The 22,530-nt window shown below is 45.7% G+C and overlaps 2 protein-coding genes across 6 annotated transcripts; one reads left to right on the top strand and one right to left on the bottom strand.

Moving 5' to 3' along the window:
* Window positions 1–73: 73 nt before the first annotated feature.
* Window positions 74–20,014, bottom strand: ELMO2 (engulfment and cell motility 2). Of its 5 annotated transcripts, none has more exons than XM_032126676.1 (22): window positions 19,724–20,014; window positions 15,524–15,649; window positions 15,349–15,389; window positions 14,759–14,831; window positions 14,401–14,451; window positions 13,261–13,442; window positions 12,189–12,288; window positions 11,842–11,993; window positions 9,075–9,153; window positions 8,433–8,468; window positions 5,556–5,606; window positions 5,111–5,233; window positions 4,345–4,479; window positions 3,811–3,915; window positions 3,623–3,731; window positions 2,862–2,998; window positions 2,376–2,539; window positions 2,181–2,293; window positions 1,766–1,873; window positions 1,356–1,432; window positions 955–1,032; window positions 74–428 (listed from the first exon to the last, which is right to left on the bottom strand). In XM_032126676.1, the coding sequence occupies exons 2-22, from the start codon at window positions 15,599–15,601 to the stop codon at window positions 228–230; spliced, it is 2,193 nt and encodes a 730-aa protein (XP_031982567.1). In that variant the 5' UTR covers window positions 15,602–15,649; window positions 19,724–20,014; the 3' UTR covers window positions 74–227. The 5 variants fall into 5 exon arrangements, with proteins under 5 accessions (XP_031982567.1, XP_031982564.1, XP_031982565.1 ...); XM_032126673.1 differs by having other exon boundaries at window positions 75–428; window positions 1,356–1,438; XM_032126674.1 differs by having other exon boundaries at window positions 75–428; window positions 1,356–1,438; window positions 19,756–19,980.
* Window positions 20,015–20,063: 49 nt separating this feature from the next.
* SNRPB (small nuclear ribonucleoprotein polypeptides B and B1) lies at window positions 20,064–22,520 on the top strand. Its single transcript, XM_032126631.1, has 7 exons — window positions 20,064–20,194; window positions 20,301–20,452; window positions 20,818–20,929; window positions 21,181–21,333; window positions 21,692–21,830; window positions 21,993–22,118; window positions 22,334–22,520. The coding sequence occupies exons 1-7, from the start codon at window positions 20,192–20,194 to the stop codon at window positions 22,369–22,371; spliced, it is 723 nt and encodes a 240-aa protein (XP_031982522.1). The 5' UTR covers window positions 20,064–20,191; the 3' UTR covers window positions 22,372–22,520.
* Window positions 22,521–22,530: the final 10 nt, after the last annotated feature.

Below are 22,530 nucleotides of genomic sequence, written 5' to 3'. Positions count from 1 at the left end.
GCGACGGTGCCTGAGCGGGGCGGGCGCGCAGCGGTGACGCTCCGCGCAGGGCGGAAAGAGGCGGAGGCGGCGGCGGCGAGGAGCGCTACTGGTTATTATTGGAACCGATACAAAAGGCGGGCGGCGCCGGGGCCCCCGGCCCGGGCCCGCGGCACGGCAGCAGGCGGCGGCCCCGGCCGCACGGCCCGAGCGGGCTCGGTGCAGGCGCCGGCGGCAGCGCGGGGCGCTCAGCCGTAGTGGTACACGAAGTCGTAGCTGCTCGGCTCCTTGGGGATCGGCGGCGGCGCTTCGGGGATCTGGATGTTCTCCAAGTCCAGGAGCCTCAGCTTCATTTCCATGCTCAGCAGCGTGTCCAGGTCACTCTTGGTCAGCTCACTGGACATGTCCTTCCCCAAGAGAGCATTAAGCCCATCAATCCAGATACAGTACTGTGGAAAAGAAGGGGTAATTCACGGCTCCAGGCATAAGTGATACCTTATGTTGAATCTTTTCCATCCATGCAAAAATCAGAGAACTTCATGACAGGAAACACTGGAGGGAGTTAATATGTAGGGAAAAAATCCCAGCCTTAACCCCAAAACAGCGCCCACAGAGATTTCCAACAGAAGTTACAAGCCTAGAGGAAAGCGTGAACCCATGGCTCTAGTAGAGGGACAGGAGTTTCCACTGTGGCATAACAAATGAAAAAAGTAAACCTTTTCCAGGCATCATAGGAAGAAAAAATGTAGCAGTCCAGACTAGGGGAAATTAGTGTGGGATTTTTTTTTCTTTTTAAATGAAAAAGATAACTGAGGGGAAAAAAAAAAAGATGGTTCATACTAAGCATCACCAACATATGCTAAGAATGAACCTGGTGAGAGACATCCTGCTTGAGTCTCTAATGAGAAGCAACCAATCCTTAATCTCTGAAGTTAATTCCTATATATTCTACTGCTTAACCACTATGTTCCTTACCTCATATTTATTAGGTGCAATGAAGTTCAAGGTCTCATCGGGATCATATAATATGGAGAAGGCCAATTCTAACACTTCCTAAATGGAAAAGAATCTTTCATTCACCAACTCAACAAAACATGGCAGCACCTTCTGCCTGCCTCCCTGAGAGAGCTGCCTTGCTGCAGCTCAGCTCACTTTCCCATATTGGTATTCTGAGCAATTCTGAAGAGACTACAGCACAATCACACCATGCTCACAAGCTCCTTGCAGTCACAAAGCAATACTAGGAAAGGGCCCAGACAGGACATGGGGTTTGTACACAACACACCTGCAGCGGAGATCATTCACTCCTGTTGCTTGCTTTCAGTCTTAAACACTGCAGCATTAGATACTAATGACAGCAAAAAGGGAGCACTTACCTTATTCTGTTTCAGTGCACTTTTCTCCTTCATATGTGGACAATCCTTCCCTGTGACAATGGCTTTGATGTCTGCAACTGGAACTAACAGTGAAAAAGTGAAACTCCCAAACAAGCAATCCTAACCAGGAAAAGACAGAAATTTGTCTTGTCTTTGCAACAGAACACTTTGGTTTTTTAGCTCCTTAGTGCAGTTTTCCAAAACACATTATCAGTAACACATCCCTGCAGCTGGCTATTAAAAAAGAAATACCAAGCAATTCCAAGAATGGAAGAATTTGGGCAATGACCAGAAGTTGGTATCCCCTCAGTCAGGGCTTTGGCCATAGCTCTTTCATCTTTATCTAGGATTATACTCAGCCTCTAGACAGCAGAGCACAGAAGAGTGCACAGCCTGTAATCAGGACTCACTTTTTTCTTGTAGAGATTCAAAGGTCACTTCCCCCTGGGCATTATCTTCCAGATCTCCATAGTGTAGCACCTTGTGATTCAGAGCCAGGCGACAATACCAGAATCTTTCTGGAACACACACCAAGTACAGTAAGCTGAGCAAGATCATTCACATAAGATCTCACAGCCACTACATTACAGCCTCTCCACCCAATCCACCTGCTGGCCCAGTTCCTCAGCACAGCTTCTTATTTGTGAGGGGTTGGCTGTATTCTTAGAAATACACATCTGTGCCATCCCAAACTACTGGCTGACATGGACAGCCCAAGTAACCAGCTTTTCTTTCTGGCAACATTCGTGCTGACAGATTAATTAATTAGATCTTATTTGCTACAGTTCTTCACATGAAAAAATACAGTAGACACTGTCACCTCACCTTGTCTTCTGCGATTTCCAATTTTTCTAAAGCTACTTCCCTCACAAAGCCTGTTCAGGCGCTGTTGCTTTATCAGCTCCAAGATCTCAGGCTGGATTTTCTCTCTCAGCTCCCTGGCAGTCAAATATTAAAGAATAAGCAGAAAATGGAGATAATGGCAAGGATAGAAGGCAATTGTTTTTGTTAGGCACATACACAATAGGTGGAGACTGGAAGTCATCTTGGCTCATTCTCTCCGACTGGCGTAGCCGCAGAATCTCAGAATAGCTCAGGCTGCGCAGTTTGCTCTTGAACTGGTCCAAGGAGTTTGGTTTAGAGGGGAGAGCCCGTGTGATCTGTTCCCTAACGACCTGCATAACCTAAAGAGGTGGTACAGGAAGAAAACGAAGTCACGTTACTGCTGCTTAATGGCAGCAGAGAATCAGGGCGCAGCTCAGTGGCAGCAAAGAACTGACATGGGATAACGGGCCAGGAGTATCCGTGTACTAGTGACTTTGAAGATCCAGAAGAACCAAGAATGACCTCAGGTCATACCAAATAAAAGTTGAGTCATCCTCCTTTACAGCCCGTATCAATCCCGTCACATCTTCTGCGTCTTACTCTTTAACCAAATGTACAGGCTGAGTGAACATGTGCTGATCTACAAAAGATTTTACAAAAATATCTCTTCTCCACCCTGACCTTATTAAAATCTTCTGCTGTCGCCCTCATTTCTTTCCAGGTCTTGTTCAACAGCTGGATACAGATGGCAAACAGCTCCTCAAATGCACGGTCATGGGTGAAAAACATGGGGTGATAGTCGTTCCGGCCTTCATTGGCTTCAGAAAGAAACAAACCACAACCAGGTAAGCATACTGGACAAAAGGTACTGGGAGTAACTAAAATCCACTACAGTGACAGACACCTGATGGTGTGCAACAGTACTTAGTCCAAGAGATTAAGACAGTTCAATACTTTGTCATCCCATAGATAGTTTATCGATGACAGCAACTATCCCCACACTTCACCATGCAAACCTCTGTGACTCATGCCCTTTTCATCCTGGTCCCCCAAAACACAGTATTTCTCACCTTCCTCTGGGGGAATTTCTTACAGTGGTTAATTTTCTCAGAACACTGTTCTGAGACTGTCAGAACAAATAAACTTTTCCCAAGTACATGATGGTTTCAAGACTAATTTTTTTATGCAGCACCCTCCTGAAGCTCTGGGAAGTTGAAGCTTTCTGCTTGTATCAGTTTTTCAGGAGAACCACTGAACACACACCAAAATTTCTTACTTTATTTCAATAGCGGTATTATCACTGGGACACCAACAGTGCCAACTCCAAGCTCCCCCTGTCCTTACATGGCAGAAGTGAGATCAAGGTACAAATGCTTATGAATATTGGTTTCTAGAAGCATCAGCCCAGCAACCTGTAAAGCTGGGTAATAAATGGTACTTACGGAGTTCCCCAACTTGTAGGATCTCACAGAGCATCCTGGTGAGCTCAATGGCACTGCGCCCAAAGGGACACTCGTGTTTATCTTCTCGACTGCTGTTCTCCAGAACAATCTACAAGAACAGGATGCCACACACACTAAGAAGAGCTGCTGGGGTGTTGGCATCTCTAAAAATCAGCAGCTTTACATACCCTGATATAGGTGTCCTGATGAAATTTGGCTAAGTAAAGCATGTTGTCCAATGCCAGCATCCCAGGAGGAGTCTGTGTAAAATCCATGGCTGGATTGATGTGATTCTGTGAAAAGAGTGTGTAGAAAGAATCCAAACAAATTAACTCAAAGAAATTGTGTGAGAACCTTTTCTGAATGAATTTTAAACCACCTGTCTATCAAGCACTCCCTCACATCTATCCAAGAGACACCTGCTGACAGTGCTATCCAAACTTTCTAGAGGAGAGGTTGATTCCAAGTTCTTCATACTCTAGTAAGGAAATGCACCTATGCTAAGGAAATACCTCCAGAGAACACCTAATGAAACTTGGCATTTAACCCATCAGCAAGTTCATAATGATCTTCCCCAGAAGTGTGAGTGTAACAATCTCTAAACTCAGATGCTGAAGTACAGTAAAGGAAACAGCTATTTCTGTTCCTTATTTCCCCACAACTCTGATGGAGATTGCTTAGAGTGCCTTCCCAAGGTTTACAGTCGCTCTCTAGATACATACAGTGAATCCCAGCATCTTGTAGTCCTTGGTGTACATGGCTTTGCGTTTCTCTGTTCCACCGCCAGGGACAGTGTTGCTGTCAGACTCTGCATCAAATGCAATTCTTCTCAACTCAAAGATGATGTCTCTCTGTGCCTGAAGGACAGAAGGCAGGGAAATGGTAACGTGATCAATCACTACAGCAGTATTTTCACATAACACAGTCCTGCATCTCTCTTCAGAGCTCACAAAATGAACAGAGAGAGATGCCAAAGGTCATAAATACTACGCACAAAGAGGCAGTCCATTTCAAAATGGCAAGTTTCAGTACAGTGGGTAATGCAAAATATTTGTATGCATTTTTCTTTAACTGTAAGTTTAGTTACAGGCAATTTCTAGGCATTCAGATAATGCTATGGCATTTCTCATTAAAGACTGCAATACAGCTGAGTAGTAGACACCTTAAAAATGCCCACTTTTCCTCCTATACTGCAAGGAAATGGATAAAATGATGTGCCTTCCATAGAGGCAAAGTAACTGGTTTGATAGCTGGCATCACACCGGTCAAGAAAGGAATATATGACTTTCAGTGCCCACTTACATCTCCGAGTCCCACAGCATGCAGTGGGATGGTCATGAGCATACCCTAATCCTAAGGTTTAGGGGTGATGTGAGGGGTGAGTCTGAACCTTTATGTACCATCTACTGCAAATAGTGCTAGGGAGCTCAGGAATAAGGCCCCTTGTCTATTCCATTCTATCAGATCTTATTCAGCTCTAATAGTGACCTGATCATTGGGATCCATCTTGGTCATCATTCTCTCTTCCAGGAGATTAAAGGTCAGGACCTGTAGGACGTAGAGCTGATGTGCCATTTCCGTTTTAATGGGGCGGTTTCCTCTGATCACATGCTGCAAAATAAAGGAGAGGGTAGAAATTAAGAGAATGCAAATAAAAGCTGAGGTATTAGCCCTAGGCATATGCCAGACTGCATGTACATCTCTCTATATGAAGATTGAGTTGTTTAACCTCCATACTCCACCAGAAGCATAATTATAATGCTCTGTAAGAGCAGAAAGCAGCATCCTGATAACTCCCTTTTGAACAAGTTTTGCCTTTGAAAGAGTCCCTTTTCTGAAAGTGCCCTGAGGGCAGCAGAATTTACGCTATGCATAAGTGAAACCTTCATTGAGAGGACATCAGGAGGCACTCTGTCATTCCAGACATACTTACATTTAGGATTATAGACCTCAGGTGCTTCTGGGCAAATGCATTAGCCATTTCCTGTTGTGGAATTTAAAGATGAAATAACATGAGTGAAATATAAACAGAAAGCCCACACCGTGTAGAAAGGAGAAAATGAAGGAAGCCTATGAATTGGAGACAGCATTGGCACACAACGAAGTGCTTTTCTACAGACTGTCAATTTACCATGGCAAATTACCACAACTCATAGATGGCTCCCCGACAGAACATCACTAGTGTGGAGAAAGGCACTAGCATAAAATCAAAGCACAGAAGCAAATTTAGCTTAATGTTGGACATCAAATGGTACTTCACTATTAGGAGATATACAGTGGGCTGTGCAGGAAAAACCTGCTGTCTACAAGATCTTCCTCCAATTAGCATTTCATGGCTTCCTACACCAAGGCAAAACACCCAAGATAACAAGGACTATGAGATGCAGGTTTCAGGCCTCCTCCCTCTCAAAAACTCTCCCCCTGAAATTTATTTCCTTTATCCATCTCTAAAGAGATGTTCAGAAGTCAGCTTAAGGACAATTTGCAGAAGCATTTCAGTTTACAAAAATACAGGCTAGTAATTTTCATGCTTAGAGGAAAGCTTCCACTTTCCCTCTTGACTGCATGGCTTCCTTCTCTAAGTGAAGAGGGTTTCCCAAACATCAAGTCATGATGACAAACAGTCACAGCAGATGCAAGATGCCATCAGTTCCAGCAGCAATTATACACGCACCTGCTTTCCTTGTAAATTGTGAAGATGCACTGGCCAATGTAACAGTGACCTCACTACCCCTGCTAGGAGAATGGCACAAGTGCTAATGTCAAGTTGAATATTACCATGAGTTTGCTGCTACAAGCAAACTCTTTTGGATAAGAAAAATCTGTTGGGCATTGTATCATCTGGAAGAAGTCCAAAAGAACTGACAGTCTGAGATCTCTTCACATTCCTGTGCAGTGCAGATTGAGAATTGGGAGCAGATGTGGAGTCTCAGACAATTGCACTCAATCAGCTGTACATGATGAGCAATCCAAGACTTTTCAACTGCTCATATCAACATCACTCTTGACAGAGTAAGAAGTCTGGTAAAATGTGTGCATTAACCTTGTTCCAAGTCCCTGTTATGAGTTTTGATCCAGACAGAAACCTCCTAAACCAAGACAGTGACTGACAGCCAAGCCGTAATGGCTGTGAGTTCAGCAGCACTCATGTTACAACCAAAGTGAGTCAGTGCTTGAGTGGAAGGTATCTAAGGAGCATCTAGATGAAGTAGGAGGTGTTTTCAGAGAGAACACACTGCCCTCTGAGTCATTATTTTCTACTACTATTTGTGAGATGTAGCACTGAGAATAGGACATGGCTCTGTTGTTAGGATTTGCTCATGCATGCGACACAAAGAATCCTTTCTCTGAAGGAATTGGTTTGTACATGGGATGGAGTTAACAGGTGACTGAAGCAGATAAGAAGTGGGAAGGACAAAGACAATTAAACAATTCTAAACAGCATAGAAAGAAGCATGAGTACACACACAGTCTAACCACTGCTAAGGGATCTCTAAGGCCCACTGTGCTGCTTGATGGTCACAGAACACAGAATGATTTATGCTGAAAGAAATGTCTTGAGATCATCTAGTCCAACTCTGCTGATTCAAGCAACATCAGACAGATCTGGTTGCCCAGGACTGTCCAGCCAGGTTTTTAGTATCTCCACAGATGAAACTCCATAATCTCTCTGGGTAACCTGTTCCAGTGTTTGACCACTCTCATATTTATGTTGTGTGTCTGTGCACGTGTTCATGTAGAATTTCCTGGGTTTTAAGCTGTGCCCACGGCGTCCTGTCCTGTCAGTAGGCACAACTGAGAGAAGTCAGGCTCCCTCTTTTTTATTCTCTTCCATCAGATATTTAAACACATAAGACCTCCCTGAACCTTCTCTTCTTGAGGCTAAGCAATCCCAAATCTCTCAGGCTCCATTCGTACAGAAGATACTCCAAGTCCCTTATCAACTTCATGACCTTCTGTGGTCATTTGGATTGTGTTCAAGGGAGGGGAAAACAAATGAAAGATCCCTTGAAATTTTGTTTGCTATGAAGTCTACTATCTTTGCTGAATTACCAACAGAGGAGTATAATTTTTCTTATTTTCATGTATTAAGCATATCCATTAAGTTTAGAAATTATGTAACATTTACTGAGATGGCAGTTTCCACTCTGAAGGCGCTGCATCCTCAAAAAAAGTGGAACATTCTCTGTGCCATGCAGAAAACCAAAAAACGTACCAGTATCTCAATACAGAAAGTTCCAAATCAACCTATTAACAAGAGTGATGACTTCCCTGGAGTTAGTACAGGGAAAAAAATATTCTTACACTACAATTCTCATAAGGGAGAAGTCAAATTAGGCAGAATTTATGCTCTATTCCCAAGTCAGCATCAAGTTTCGTGACTGCTCTTCACAGACAAACAGCTCTATCTTTAGAAGGATGCAGCTGGATATGAAACTGTCATTAACACAAGTGAGATTTGGGGTATAAACTCATGCTGCAATAAGTTTAAGGAGATTCAGATTGCTAAAGGACTGGTTCCAGTTCTACAATTGGTTCACCTGGTCAGTCTTGCAGTATCAGTTTCCTTTTATGACCATCTGTATGACCTTGTGTGCACAATAAGTCATTCGGGGTTTCTCCTGCTACTGATTCTTCTCCCCTCCACAGTCTGAGTGCATCCCCAGGAGTCCTCCCGCCCTTCTCCCTAGGTTCATCCACTCTCTGAGGCCTGTGGGCATCATCCCTGGGATACAAGGAGGCATAGCTAGAGAAAAGCTAACATGCCTAGTTCCCCTACATGACCAGCCCCCAGGCTTGAGTTACTTACAGTGATGGGCAGGTCTAGTGGGTTAAGCAGCTTGTCCTGCTGGCAGAAAGCAAAAAAAGGCACAAAGAGAAGCAGACAGGATTTAGCTTGGAGTCCAGGAATAAGGCAACAAACAGGGCACTAGAGAAGAAAGACTTAACACAGCAAAGCTACACAATACACACATATGCACATCTTACAGGTAGCTGAGATCTTGGGAGTTTCCTCAGAGCAGGACAGTGTTTCATTTCTCACATTTGCCAGCAGGAATATCCCCCTATGACTTAAGAAAGGTCCCTTTTTGGGGGAGAAAGAGGTGGGGTGTTTTTTTTTTTAAGTACATACAGCCCCAAGGAGTCTACCCAGCCTACCTCTCCCATACATAATTAACTTAAAAAAACTTCCCATGCTGTCTGGAGGATTACTTTCTGTCTCTGAAGGTCTTTCAGAATCCTTTCTGAGCATCTCCTAAATATAGATGTGTGCTCCAGGACACATCATTAATGGGATGGTACTTTTTCTCCTCTGTTGCCGTACTGAAACAGCCACTCAAGTTCTTGGCAAGGTCTGAGGTCTACCTTGCCCAGACAATATGATTTCTGAGGCATAAACAGCCAGGCAGCAACCATTATTCAGGTTTAAAGTCAAAAGGCAAGAACAAACCTGTCTCTTGTCCTCAGGTGCCTTCAGGAAGAGGGCATTGATCAAGGCAATGGCATATGTCTGAATCTCTTGGTTTGAGCTGCAGAACAAAAAAGGGAGGCTTTGTAAGGCAACAGGCAGTATAGAGTATTACAGCTTGGTGCTTTACCTGCACCATGAGAACACTGATTACAGCTGTCTTGCATTTTCAACAGACAAGCAGGACTCATGTAAGCTATGCTCATGATTCCCAACTCTTCAAAAGGCTTGCAAAAACCTGAGAGAAGTTCGTGACTGACAGGTCCATTATCCGGGAGACAGAGCAGACTGCAGCCCAGCACTGCCAGTTTGTTTCCAGTGCTGAAACTATCTCTGTAAAATCTGGTTATAGTACAGTCTGCCACATGGATACAGCCTGAAACTTGTATGGAGCAAGTAATTTTTCTCCCCTATGCCAATGGAAGCCACCAAAAGCAAATGGACCTAAGGGGAAAGAATGCTTCACTGAAGAATTTCTTCAGGTAAAGGGTGCTTAGCTCCATCCTAGGTCACACACAGCATGTGGTTTCAACTGCCATGTTCAAAACAGCACAAAACTAGGCTTCTAAATGCCAATGATATTATTCTGCCCTCATCCTGATATTCTATCAAATCCAGGTTTGTTTCTTGCAATACTCTCTTTCTGGTAGTACACCTTGGCTGGACACCAGGCGCCTTCCAAGCCACTCTATCCCCCCCCTCTTCAGCAGGACAAGGCAGGGGAGAAAACAGGATGGGAAAAACTCAAAAAAGGCAGCTTAATAAAGCGTAAGTAAAGGCTGTGCATGAAAGCAAAGGAAAACAAAAGATTTATTCTCTACTTCCCATTAGCAGGTGATGTCCAGCCACTTCCTGGGAAGCAGGGCTTCAGTACAGACAGCAGTTGCTTTGGAAGACAAACGTCACAGTAACAAATGCCCCTCATCCCTCCTTTCTCTTAGCTTTTATTGCTGAGCAGATGTCATAAGGTCAGTTTGGGTCAGCTGGCCTGGCTATGCCCCCTCCCAAGATCTTGCCCACCCTCCAGGGTACTGGGTGAGGGGAGGAAGCATTGGAGAGACAGTTCTGATGCTGGAGCACTGCTCAGCAGCAGCCAAAACACTGGGGTTTTTATCAACACATTTTCAGCTCTCAGGGCACAGTACAGCAGTGTGAGGGCTGTTCTGGGGAAGTGAACTTCATCTCAGCCAGACCCAGTGCACTCTTGCATCAACCTCTTCTGATGAACAGAAGCCCAGTGTATCACCTAAACAAACTTTTGTGCATGAATATACCTCTTTTAAAAATATTTTTTTTATTTAACTACACATGTAGAAATAAATTTTTTATAAAAGATCTAAACCCAATACTTCTTTCAGCTTAAATACCTATTTTCCTCACTTTGACATATCTCTGGATAACGACCATATTCTTTCTTCTATTGCTCCCTTCCATTTTTTTTTCATTTTGGTCAATCTGCTGTACTTCAAACATGCAAATCTCCATGCATCATCCTAGGTTTTTCTTGGGCCTCTGAGCTGCACAGGTCTCTGAAGTCTGTCATTCATTTTGCTCTCCTTTTCAGGGTTGTTGCTCTTTTCATCACACTGCTTGCTTTTTGACAAAGCAGAACAATTTTTAGGTTAGTTTGTCCTCTTCTAACTCATCTCCTTTGGACTTGTTTCCATGGTCATGTTCTTCCAGAACATATCCTCTGTTATGAACTGTTCCCTCCTGATGGTCTTGCCAAGAAAACCACCAGCAAATCCTGACTCACCCTCCACCTCCCTTTTCAAAATATTCCCTGCATAGATGCTTTCTTAAGTGACCAAATGTGTTCTGGAAGCACTTAAGCACACAAGTTTGTGTCTTGAACAAAGATAATTTGCTTAAAAAAACTGCACAAGTGTGTTCAATGTTGGGACCAAATCTGTGTTTGACTAAATCCAAAATAATAAAGCTGAAAGAACATATACTCTTTGCAGAACAAAGCTGCTGGAGTGTTCAGGAGAACTTGTTCAGCTTTTCTGTTAACCAAATTCAAATGTATAAACATTCCAAGCACACAGTGACATTGATGCAATACTTTGTTTGCCCTATAATTTTGTTAACCTACTGTTCACTGATTAAGGAGTGAAAAGTACAAATAGTGCTTTTCCACATGTTCAGAATTAAAAGGCTTGAAAACCCAACCTACTCAAACTCTAACAATTACATGCTGGTTTTTTATATGGAAGAGTAGAACTGACCCAGACAAACAGCCCTAAGAGACAGATATTAATTTGCCAGTTTGTTTGGAAAGAGAGGAAGGAGATGAAGCAAATTTTTATTCCCTTCAAGCAAGAAAAGCAATTGTTTTCTGCCTCAGTATGCAGGACAAAACCCCGAAGATGAAGAGCTCTTAGCTTCTAGTGGAGACAATTTAAGGAGGGGTAAAAGTGACAGACAGCTGGATGAAGAACCTTTGGGAAGTTTAGTGAAATGCAGGTTTGGTCCTAGCACTGAACACACTTGGGCAGTTATTTTAAGCTAAATATCTTTGTTCAAGACTCATGTGCCCAAGTGCTTCCAGAACACAGAACATATTTTTATAGGATCTCACTTTTTAAAAAAAATCCATTAGAAATCTTAAAGGTCAAGTAAGTTGTCATATTGGTAATGCTTAAAAAATATCATCTTTAAGTGTTTCAAATGTAAAGTGATGTATTTTAAAATAAACAAGCAGTCAAAAAATGGGTGTAAATCACACCACTGCTGGGTGGACACTCACACTTGCAGGTGAGAAATGAGCTGTCCCACGGTTATCTCCTCTGCAATCTTCTGGTACAGAGTCTGGCTGTTGAGCACCATGCTCTCCAGGATGGCCAGGGACCGCTGCAGGATGGACACATCCACCATGGGCTGACTCACGTACCCTGCAATCTAAAAACACAGGAACCAGCAGGTCAGCTGGTGCCCATCCAGGAGGCCTTGTGGTGAGTGAGACAGGGCTCAGAAAGAGGAGTGCACTGTGTTCTCAGAGAATACTTGGCTTCTCAGAGTCTTTTGCTTGTCCTGAAAGATGCATTAAAGCATGAAAAGAAATAGTATCCACTCGCCCCCTCCACCCAAACTCACCTGTTTGATGAAGGTTATTGAGACCATGTCCCAGGAGACAATACCGTGGTCCATGAGCTCCAAGAAGGCAGTCAGGGTGAAAGCCAACATCTCACTGTAACTGAGAAATTGAAGAATTCAGTTACAAGAGATCTGCTGGCAAGAAAAAAAAGCCTGCTCAAGCTAGATAAGCTGGGTAAGAGAAAAATGTCACCACGTTCTCCTAATAAAACAGTTTGGTACCTGGGGGAGCAATAAAGTGTATACATTTATGCAGATAATTTTACTGCTTTGTGGAAAGGTATTTTATTTATTTTATTTATTATATATTTAATATATTTATTAAATATAAAATTTATTTTATTTAAATATTTATATTTATTTATGGAAAGGAGAGCAGAGCTAGGGTAGAGATACCAGCAAAGTCACATTCAGTAGCTGCAGTCAGCAAGTCCAAGACAGACTAAAAAGGTATTTTTTCCTGGTTACAAGCACAAATTAAAATTAGCAGCAGTAAGTGCCTAGTCCTGCCACCAGAGACTCACAACCACCTGGATCAGTACTTGGCTAGTCAAAGGAACAAATATGTTTTCACATCAGAAGAAAAACTAAGGAAAGTTAATTGTCCTTCTCTAAATATTGGGACCTGACTTGAAATAAAATGAAAAGCACAGCATGAATTGTGGAAAATTTAATACATAACCACAAGACAGAACGATAAAGGAAACTGAGGGAAAGATTGCAAAAAATGCCAAAAACACCTTAGTTGCTAATATGTAAAAAAAGCTATAAATGTTATGACAATAAATTATCAAGACTTTAGAAGTACTTTCAATGAAACATAACAACTACAGCAGGAAATATAAGTGAATTATTTGCATCATAGTTCACTGTGAACATGCTTGAGGAAACTTCCAGATCAGATTGTGACTGTCTCCTCTGCTGCCTCATGAGGTTTAGCAAATGACTAGAAAGACTTTGCTCCACAGATCAACATTTGCTATAAGGTTGGTTGCTTAACGCCACTTCAGCAAGCAAAATGAGCCCCTTATTCGAGGCCTTCTTCCAGAGTCCTGGAATAAAGGAAACTTACTGGGATAGAAGCTTGGTCCCACTCTCCACAAGCCGTGTCAGCACTGTAATCCCTTCCATGTTGATGAACTCTGTGGCAAAGGTGACGTCTGCTGAAAGTTTCGCCAGTTCCTTCATGGCATCCAGCCGGGCTTCCATGCTGTGCGACTGGATCCTCTCCATCAGCTGGCGAGCTGCCCTAGACTGCCAGGAAAGAGGGATGGTGCCAGTTACAGACCAGTCACCTGCAGTCTGAGTCCTGCCAGCATCAGCATTCTGTCAGAAGCCCATGGGTGGACAGGGAGAGCAGAGCCAGGATAAAGATACCAGCAAAGTCACATTCAGTAGCTGCAGTCAGCAAGTCTAAGACAGACTAAAAAAAGGCTTCTCTCAGCAACAGTTACAGCCAAGCAGGAGGTAAAATGCTATTTTACATATTAGAGCAAATGCCTGTTTTTCTCCTCACTGAGGTGAGTGGAGGTGGGTATAGAAATATGGAGCAACACCATTAAAGAAATACAGTATTAATAAAAAGTCTCACAGATTCAAAGAGAAGCACGAGCACATTTTGTGTATCCACAAGACATTCTGTAAGATTTCTCAGACACAGATCAATGACATCCTCTTAATTCCCTCTTGTCCAAGTACCTTCTCCCAGTTCTACTCACCCTCAGCTCTATGCCACTTGCACAAAAAAAGTTTAAGAATTTAAATAAAACGAAAGCTGCAAAAGATGACTTTTGAGGTCACAAGAGCAACGCTTCAGCAGGAACAACCTCCTCTTCATCAAATTTGTCGTTATATTAATTTTTTGCATTCAGTCACTGGAACTGCTGCTTTCTGACTGACCCTGCCAAGTGCACTCATACTGAGAATGCATTTGTCAGGTGTTTCACAACATCCTAATCTGGGAGATGCATTAAAACTGTAGACTGGATTTATTTACAGAAAGTCCTATAAAAGGGCAGAGCATCCAAAGGAAAGACACACACCACAGCCAGGATGGAAAACAAGGAGTGCGTGCCTCACTGTGTGGAATGGCCCACAACAAAGGCAACCCCCCTGCAATTTGGGGAGAAGGAGAAAGAAAAGCCAAGAGGCAAGAAACAGCCTGTCATCCATGGAGAGTTACTGAGAAAGAGGGAGGTGAGGAAGCATTTACCGGGGAGACTGCCAGCTGTAGGATCGTTCCATTCTTGATGTCACAGCGAGTCTGAAAGAAAACAAACTGTGAAAAAGTGGGGGGGGAAAGAACCCAACCAGATCTACAGCACCCATCTGTATGCACAAGTAAAGAGGCTCCCATGCCACACAACCCTACGGAGGGTACCACACCTACAGGCATGCAAGGGGAGCAGTGCAAAGCTCCTCAGCTGAACGGCACCATTTGAGTCTGAGTCTCTCTGAGAGCAGAGATGCTGCTCCTCAAGGATTAGTGCCAGCATTGTTCTATGACTCTAGTCCAAGGCATTCTGCACTCTCACCCAGGACATCAACAAACTGCTGCCTCTCACACTGACCTGCTCTGTGATGTACAGCTGAGGACCATCAGCATAACGCAGCGTGTAATACTCAGGGTTTGGCAACGACCACCTGGCAAAGGAAGAAGAAGGATACATTAAGCTTCTTCCTCCTCTTTCTTCTGGCTCTCAATTAGGAAGTAGAGCTTGATCCCAGGAAGGTGCAAAAGAACTTTCAAGCAAAGCTTTAGCAGGGGGAAATTAGGTCTCCCAAAGAGGAGAGAGAACCTCTCTTGAGGAGAATGTGGGACTTCAGCCTACTCTAAACTCCATGGAACATCTGAATAGGCCTACACTTCAAGAACTGCAGGATGGGCCAATCCTCAGAGACACTGACCCTAGGGCATAAAAATGCATACACTTAGAACTGGAATAAAAAGGAAGGCCCTCATTTTCAAGGAGCTCCTTTTTTCAAAGGAGATCCTTTTCTTCACAATTTAAACCCCAGCCCATTCCATGGCCAAAACTGGCAGCAGGCAGCACAGACTGTGCTAGCAGCACATTAACAAGCAGCAGACTTCCACAGTAACCCAGCAAGATGTGTCAGCAGGACAGACTTTCTCCACAAGGGTTCCCAGAGAACTACTCACCCATCACAGACCTCCTTGATGATGGATGCAAGAGGCCTTTTCTAGAACAGAAAGAGAGTCCTCAGTAGTCGTGTTCCTCTCAACCAGAAAGGAATACTGCCCATTTCTATGCTTCCCACATTCCAGTATCAACGCTGGGGTGCCTTTCCTCCCCCACCTGGTTACCATGTCTCACCTGATCTATTTCCAGCAGCTGGGCATTGGCACCTGGCCACTCAACAGCCACTTTCACAATGTCTGAAGGTGGTGGCATTGCTCCAGACTCCTCCAGGTGCCTTTACAGCAGCATACACCTCCACACCTGTTAAGAGAAAGGATAGTGAGCATCTTCTCTGAAAGCTATTTCACTTGCTACATTGGATCTAACACCAAGCTTCAAAACACCTAAGACGAGGTTTCCTGGGCCTGATAGGAAACATCCAGTATTACCAGTGATCAAGGCCTCACAGAAAGAGCATGTTGTGAAATTGTATGCCCAACCTCATCACCCAGATATACTTCTGAGAACTTGCTGGGGCACTCACAAGGAGGAGGATCACTGATCAGCAAAGCCCCATCTGCCACCCACTGTCTGTACTAGCAGCTCCGTTTGCAGCTACTAAAGCAGCAGCTCCCTAGGCTCAGCTGCAGTCTGTGAGTGAGAGCAGGAACAGACTGCCCAGGTTGCCTGCCTCCCATGGGCTGGTGTTTACTGGATGCCCCATCCAAATATCTCAGATAACTTGATCCACTCAGGATACCCGAACAGGCTTTTAGGCAAAGCAGCAGCAGCTAGCTTTATCTTATTCCCCTCCTGCAACATCATAAATCCAAAACATGAGCATCCATCACAGAAAATAAGGTAACTCAGCACTTCCTCTGGAAGTCTACTTTTCACTCCTTTATCTGCCTTTCAGAGCATAAGCTTGTGTTCAGGGTTTGGCCCCAGTCAGTAGTCAGTCATTTGTGCCCAGAAAATTGGACTGCATGACTTCCTGCACTCCTATGACAGCCAGATTTAGTCCACTCTACCACTCCACCCCTTGGGAAGTATCTGGCCACCCAGATTCAGAATTTCATGATATTCTGGAAAGTCTACCCCAACTGACAGAGATGGCTACACGTCAGTACTCCTGGCCTTCTCTTTCTGTTTGAGCACCAATCACAAGAATGGCTTGCATTTTCTTAAAACTCATAAAATGGCTTTAAGACTAAACACATCTCATGCAGAAAAGTGCCAGTCAAGTTAGGTTCAAAACAACATCTCCAACCTTTCAGATAAGCAGCACATATTAGCTGGCCTTGGAAAAGCAGCAGACTTGGGGCACAAATGAGGGTAACTACCAATATACAACCAGTACTCCCCAAAGAGCCCAATTTGTATGACACCCCCAGACCTGCAGGATATACAGCTTTCTATGTATTAAATCTAGAAACAGGCAGGCAGTTCCCAAATGGTGTGTGATTTCCACTCACTGTTCTCCAGCAATTAAAGGCTATGATGGCCTAAACCTGAAATCCTGAGAAACGTTAGTCCTGTGCAAAAGCACACACAACATCCCCAGTTACCAGCCTGTAATAACTGAACAGGTAATTACCTCTCCCACGAGCGAGCCAATTCTGAACCACAAAATATCTAAATCCATTCAGTGTTCAAGGCACAGCAAATACACAGTGAAGAGACAAGGCTCAAAGATTACTCCCAGAGTATTAAGAACTGAATTTGCAACTTTTAAAACTAATTTACCCATGAGTAATTTTGCATGAGTAATTAGCATCTAATTACCACTTCTCCCTTCAGCCACTTGCAGTACAGTCATAGTCTTTTATTTGTATTGCAAGTGGCAAGTTGCTACTGAAAAGTACAAGGAAATACAGCACCTTATATGCCAAAACAAAGACATCCAGATTACTAGAGGTAGAAGCATTTACAAATCTCTAACTTGTCTTTTCCCACACAAAGAACAGGCCTCATTCAGAGAGGGGAAGTGCCCATTAAAACAGAAGCACTGCTATGAGGGGAAATCCTGCAGAAATCATAGAACAGTTAGGTTGGAAAATACCCTTTAGATCATGAAGTCCAACCACAAATATAACACTGCCAAGTCCACCACAAAACCACATCCCTAAGAACCATATAAATGAAACAGGAGGTTCATGAAACAGGAGTTTCATCCCCAAAGAAGTACTGCAGAGGCACACAGCACCTAAAGGTCATGCACTCCACCTGCAGCTCCCCTGATATCCTCACCACCAAAACCAGGGACCAACAAAGTTGTATTGCCCTACTTTGATATCTCCAAAAAAAAAAAAAGCTCTCAGCTGCATACAAACTCAAAGTAACTCACCATGATATTTCAGACTTATTTCTGCCCCAAATTTCTTCCATAAATGAGCACTCATGACTGGCAACCATGTTCCCTATTCCAATCAATATTCAAGGCACAGCAAATACACAATGAAAGAAACAGAGCTTCAAGACTGATTTTTTTTTTTTTTTTGCACAGCAGCACCACAGAGCAGAAACCACAGAGATATCTATCAAGGCAGAGATTTGAACACCAAAGTGACTTGGCTAAAGGAGAACCCAGAGAAGTAGGAATTAAACATTTAAAAAGGCAGGAAACTCTTTAGAACAGTCTTGGGCAAACAATGGTTTGAAGGACCAACACAGATCAATGGCTAAGGAGAAGCAGCTTTCCAGAAGAGAACAAGGAAGACTGGACTACAAATACAAAGGGTACTTCAGGTCAGCCTCTTAACATGAAGTTGTCTGCCAAAAGCACGCTTTGAAAAGATTTCACTGCATGTCTGCAGACAAGAGGGGTGTCAAGATGTTTGGTTCTACAATGGATATTTTGCAGTGCAACAGTCATAGAGCTGATAAAATGACTTCAGAAGCTCTTGTGAAGAAGCACAGACCATGATGTTGCATAATTGTGATTATCAGTCAGTCACTTATGTGCATGCTCTCACAGCACATTCTTCTCAACAGCATGTAAACAGTTTCTCACAGTTTTGTAAAGGGAGACAGAAGCAAAGCTAAAATCCATCAAAAATTAATTCAGTCTGCTTCTGCAGAGTGAGATCTGTCATACAAAGCAGTGGTGCAGGGGTAGCTGCAGGGCAAGGAAAAATCAGCAAAGCCACTAAAACCACACTATTCAAAAGACTTCTGAGAAGCTCCAAGCTAAAACAACTAGAGTATTTTAAGCAGAATTTCCCTATTCACAAACTCAATCTTCTTTTCATCACAGATAGAGAACAAAGTGTGCTGCACACAGAATGAAAATGAGGAGGATGAAAGAACATTCCCTGAAAAAGAAAAGCTGCCTGGTAGAATCCCCCAGTCAACAACTGAATAGCAGCTTCTGAAACCTGTAGATGCAACAAAACACCCTTGGCAGTCCTCAGCAAGTCCCCAGATGGTACCAACTGGCCAAGCTAAAGTTGGAAGTGACGTCGGCAGAGGGACTAATGGGACAGGTGGGCAGAGAAGACACATCCCTTGGCCAAGCAGCATGAAAGGGTAGGAGATCACAGAGCCCAACCCGAGGGCTATGCAATTTTCAATGTTACCTCACTAAAGAAGCGATGAGAAACCAGATAAACCTCTAGATAAACCAGAGAGCCAAATGGCTCAGATTCCCTGCCTCTGGAATCCTACATTCCTCCAAAGGCCTTCCATGGCTGCACTTTGGCTGTAAAGCACCAAGCCTATGGGCCCTGGTCACGCACATTTCAACACAGTACACCAAAGACCATCGCTTGGCAAAGACAGAAACTGATAGCAACAGGCAAAAAGAGAACTGCTTTATTATTTTTACTCAGTCTAGCGACTTCAAAGTCGCCAGCCAGGCGACAACCCCTGAAGCTTGGCCCAAAAAGCAGCTCAAGGCATTAAACAATAATTTTTTTGCTAAGCACTACCCGTGCTGTGCCTCGGCTCCCGAGGCAGCAGCGGCCCCGGGGGCAGCGGGGGCGGTGCGTCGGGAGCGCGGCACAACCGGAGCTGCGGCGGCGGAGCGGGGCCGGGGGCGGGAGGACGAGCCAGGCCGGAGCCGGGGCCGGCGGCAAGGAGGGCGGTGGGCGCGGCGCCGCAGCGGGCCCGGGAAGGCAGCAGACCCGAGGCGCTCCACCGACGGCTGCAGCCCCCAGTCCCTCTCCTTTCCCCTATCCCTATCCACGCCCTCGCCCACCGCCCGCGCTCACCCGACCCCACCGCGGCCGCTCCGCGTTCCCGCGGCCCCGCCGAGGCGCTGCCGGCGCTGGCACCGCCCCTGGGCGCGTCATGCGCCCGCCGCTGCCATGGAGACCGCGGGGACCATGGAGACCCGACCCGCCGGCCCCGCCACCCCAGCGCACCCCCCTCGGCAGCCGAGTTAATGCCGCTAACCGAGCGTCCCCCGTCCCTGCGCCCCTCCTCGCCTCCGGGGCCGCCGCGGCGGGGCTCACGTCAGTTCCCCGTGCCCACGGTGCCCCGCCTCCGGGAGCGGCTGCGAGCGCCAGGGGCCGGGTGCGCAGGGGCTCATGCAGGGCAGCCGCTCCGCCGCTCGGGCTGGCGCGGGGCTCTGCAGCGGCGCCGCGGCCGCGCTCAGCTCCCTCCGCCCCGACAGCGAGCGTGGGGCACGGAGCTCTGCGCAGCCCCCGCCCCCGGCCCCGGCCGCCCCGGCCCGCCCCGGGAAGCGCGTCCGCGGCGCGCCGGAACGGGCGGGGCCCGCGCAGCGCGGGCGGAAATCGCCGCGGCCGCGCGTAGCAGCTTCCGCCGGGGCCGGCGGGGTGGAGGGAGCGAGGCAGCGCGGCGGGAGCAGCAGCAGCAGCGGCAGCGGCGGCGGCGGCGGGGGGAGCACGGAAAGCCGCAACCATGGTGAGTCGGGCGGGTCCGTGGGGCGGGGGGCCCGCGGTGCGGGAGCCCGCGGTGCAGTGAGCCCCGCTCCGGGCCGGCCCGCGGGTAACGCGGCGCTCTCTTGCAGACGGTGGGGAAGAGCAGCAAGATGCTGCAGCACATCGACTACCGCATGCGGTGCATCCTGCAGGATGGGCGCGTCTTCATCGGCACGTTCAAGGCCTTCGATAAGCACATGAACCTCATCCTCTGTGACTGCGACGAGTTCCGCAAGATCAAGTGAGCGGTGCGGGGTGCCCCCAGCCTGGCTCCCCAGCGAGGGGGGCCTCGGGGCGAGAGCCGGGACACCGATGGGGCATCGTGTGCTGCCGGCTCCCGCAGAAACAGTCATGGGTTTAGTCTCGTTTGTCAAATCCCCGAACTACCAAGGCTTAAGAGGCCCTTTGTTTCAGTTCTTTTCTAATAACCAACATACGTGATGCTAGTTGTAGCAGTTTAGATTTCTTTATGTACTTAGTTTGAGGCATATAAAAATGTACTCCTCTCTGGAGAAGCAGCCTAATCGTATATTTGTAAGCTCAAAGAGCAGCATTCATTCATTCATTCTGTTTTTTTCTTATGCTTCACAATGTTTTTTCTCACAGACCTAAAAATTCAAAACAGCCAGAGCGGGAAGAGAAACGAGTCCTTGGTCTTGTGTTGCTTCGAGGGGAAAACCTGGTGTCCATGACGGTTGAAGGACCACCTCCAAAAGATGTAAGAATGAGCACAGAGCTAAGGAAAAGGGGAAGGGAAATCTAATGAATTTTCTTCTTTTCAGGGGAATGCTACTGTTGTATTGTAGTAGACTTCCAGATGCTCTTGTGACTAGGTCCAACAAACTTCACTGCAGGAAGCTCTAATTCCTTTATGGGCTTGGACATTTAACTGGACAAAGGACAGGTGTGGGCATCTCCAGGATATGAGGACTTGTGATAAATCTTTCTTTTGGGGGGCTCTGTTTTCAGACTGGAATTGCCCGGGTACCCCTTGCTGGAGCTGCTGGAGGACCTGGCGTTGGGAGGGCAGCAGGGAGGGGAGTACCAGCTGGTGCTCCCATGCCACAGGCTCCAGCAGGATTAGCTGGCCCTGTCAGAGGAGTGGGAGGACCATCCCAACAGGTGAGATACTGTGACCTATGTGGCTTTTATTTTTTGGCACCAGTGAGATGCGAGAAATTGGTGTAGTGGAAGAATTATAACCTTAGTTTCTGTTACCACAAAGTTTGAGCCTAGTAAGGCTTTTTTTGGGACTAGATCTCCCTAGGTACTGTCCTATATGACAGAAGAAGAGGCTTGAAAAGTGCAGATTCTCACATGTAATTCAAGTGGTATCCATTGATTTGTGTTATAGGTTGTAGCATTATTTAGTAAGTTAAGAGAAGACATGTAATTTTTTGAAGGGGAATTTCAATGTTATTTTTTAGTTATTATTATAAAGCAGGTGCTGTTTTCCTGAGCCCATTTATTTTGTCTACAGGTGATGACACCCCAGGGTCGTGGAACAGTTGCAGCTGCTGCTGCAGCAGCCACTGCCAGCATAGCAGGAGCCCCAACTCAATACACACCAGGGCGTGGGGGTCCTCCCCCACCCATGAGCAGAGGAGCCCCTCCTCCAGGTAGGAATTACTTTGTAGAGCTCATGTTTTGTTGCAAAATTGGTGATAAAGTGGTAATTACCTGAGTCTGTTGAAAATCTGGTGTTATGGAAGATATCCTGATACCCAACTAGTGCTTGAATATTCAGCTGGATTTACGTGCTTGTTTTTCTCTGGCTTAAGGAATGATGGGACCTCCTCCAGGCATGAGACCACCAATGGGCCCACCCATGGGAATGCCACCTGGCCGAGGTGCTCCAATGGGAATGCCCCCCCCAGGCATGCGGCCACCACCCCCAGGAATGAGAGGTGAGCAGAGGTTATCCCAACTGCCTAGGAGCTCTAAGAAGCCATAATATAATGTTTGAAGGGTGATGCATTCAACTCTCTCCCGAGCTCTGCTAGTTGTCATAAATGCTTTGGTGCCAAAAAGGGGTGCTATGGCTACTTTGAGCATGGGGAAAATGTATTTTTTGTTTAGTCTTGCTGCTGCTTTTCTCTTCAACTCTTTCCTTTATTCCCAGGACCCCCTCCACCTGGCATGCGCCCCCCGAGGCCGTGAGAATTCCGTAATGTACCTCTGAACTGGGAGAAGACCAAGGAAGGGGATACTGAGCAGTACCACCTGTCTAACCTTTGTTATGTATATTTTATATCTACTGCTGGTAATGTCTGCCCTTTTTAATAAAGTTGGAAAACCTAGTATTTGGAGTCACTGTTG

Source organism: Corvus moneduloides, chromosome 17 (assembly GCF_009650955.1).
Source record: "Corvus moneduloides isolate bCorMon1 chromosome 17, bCorMon1.pri, whole genome shotgun sequence".
Classification (NCBI taxonomy): domain Eukaryota; kingdom Metazoa; phylum Chordata; class Aves; order Passeriformes; family Corvidae; genus Corvus; species Corvus moneduloides.
The sequence above is the reverse complement of the archived record's forward strand: the minus strand, read 5'-3'. Positions and strand labels throughout refer to the sequence as shown.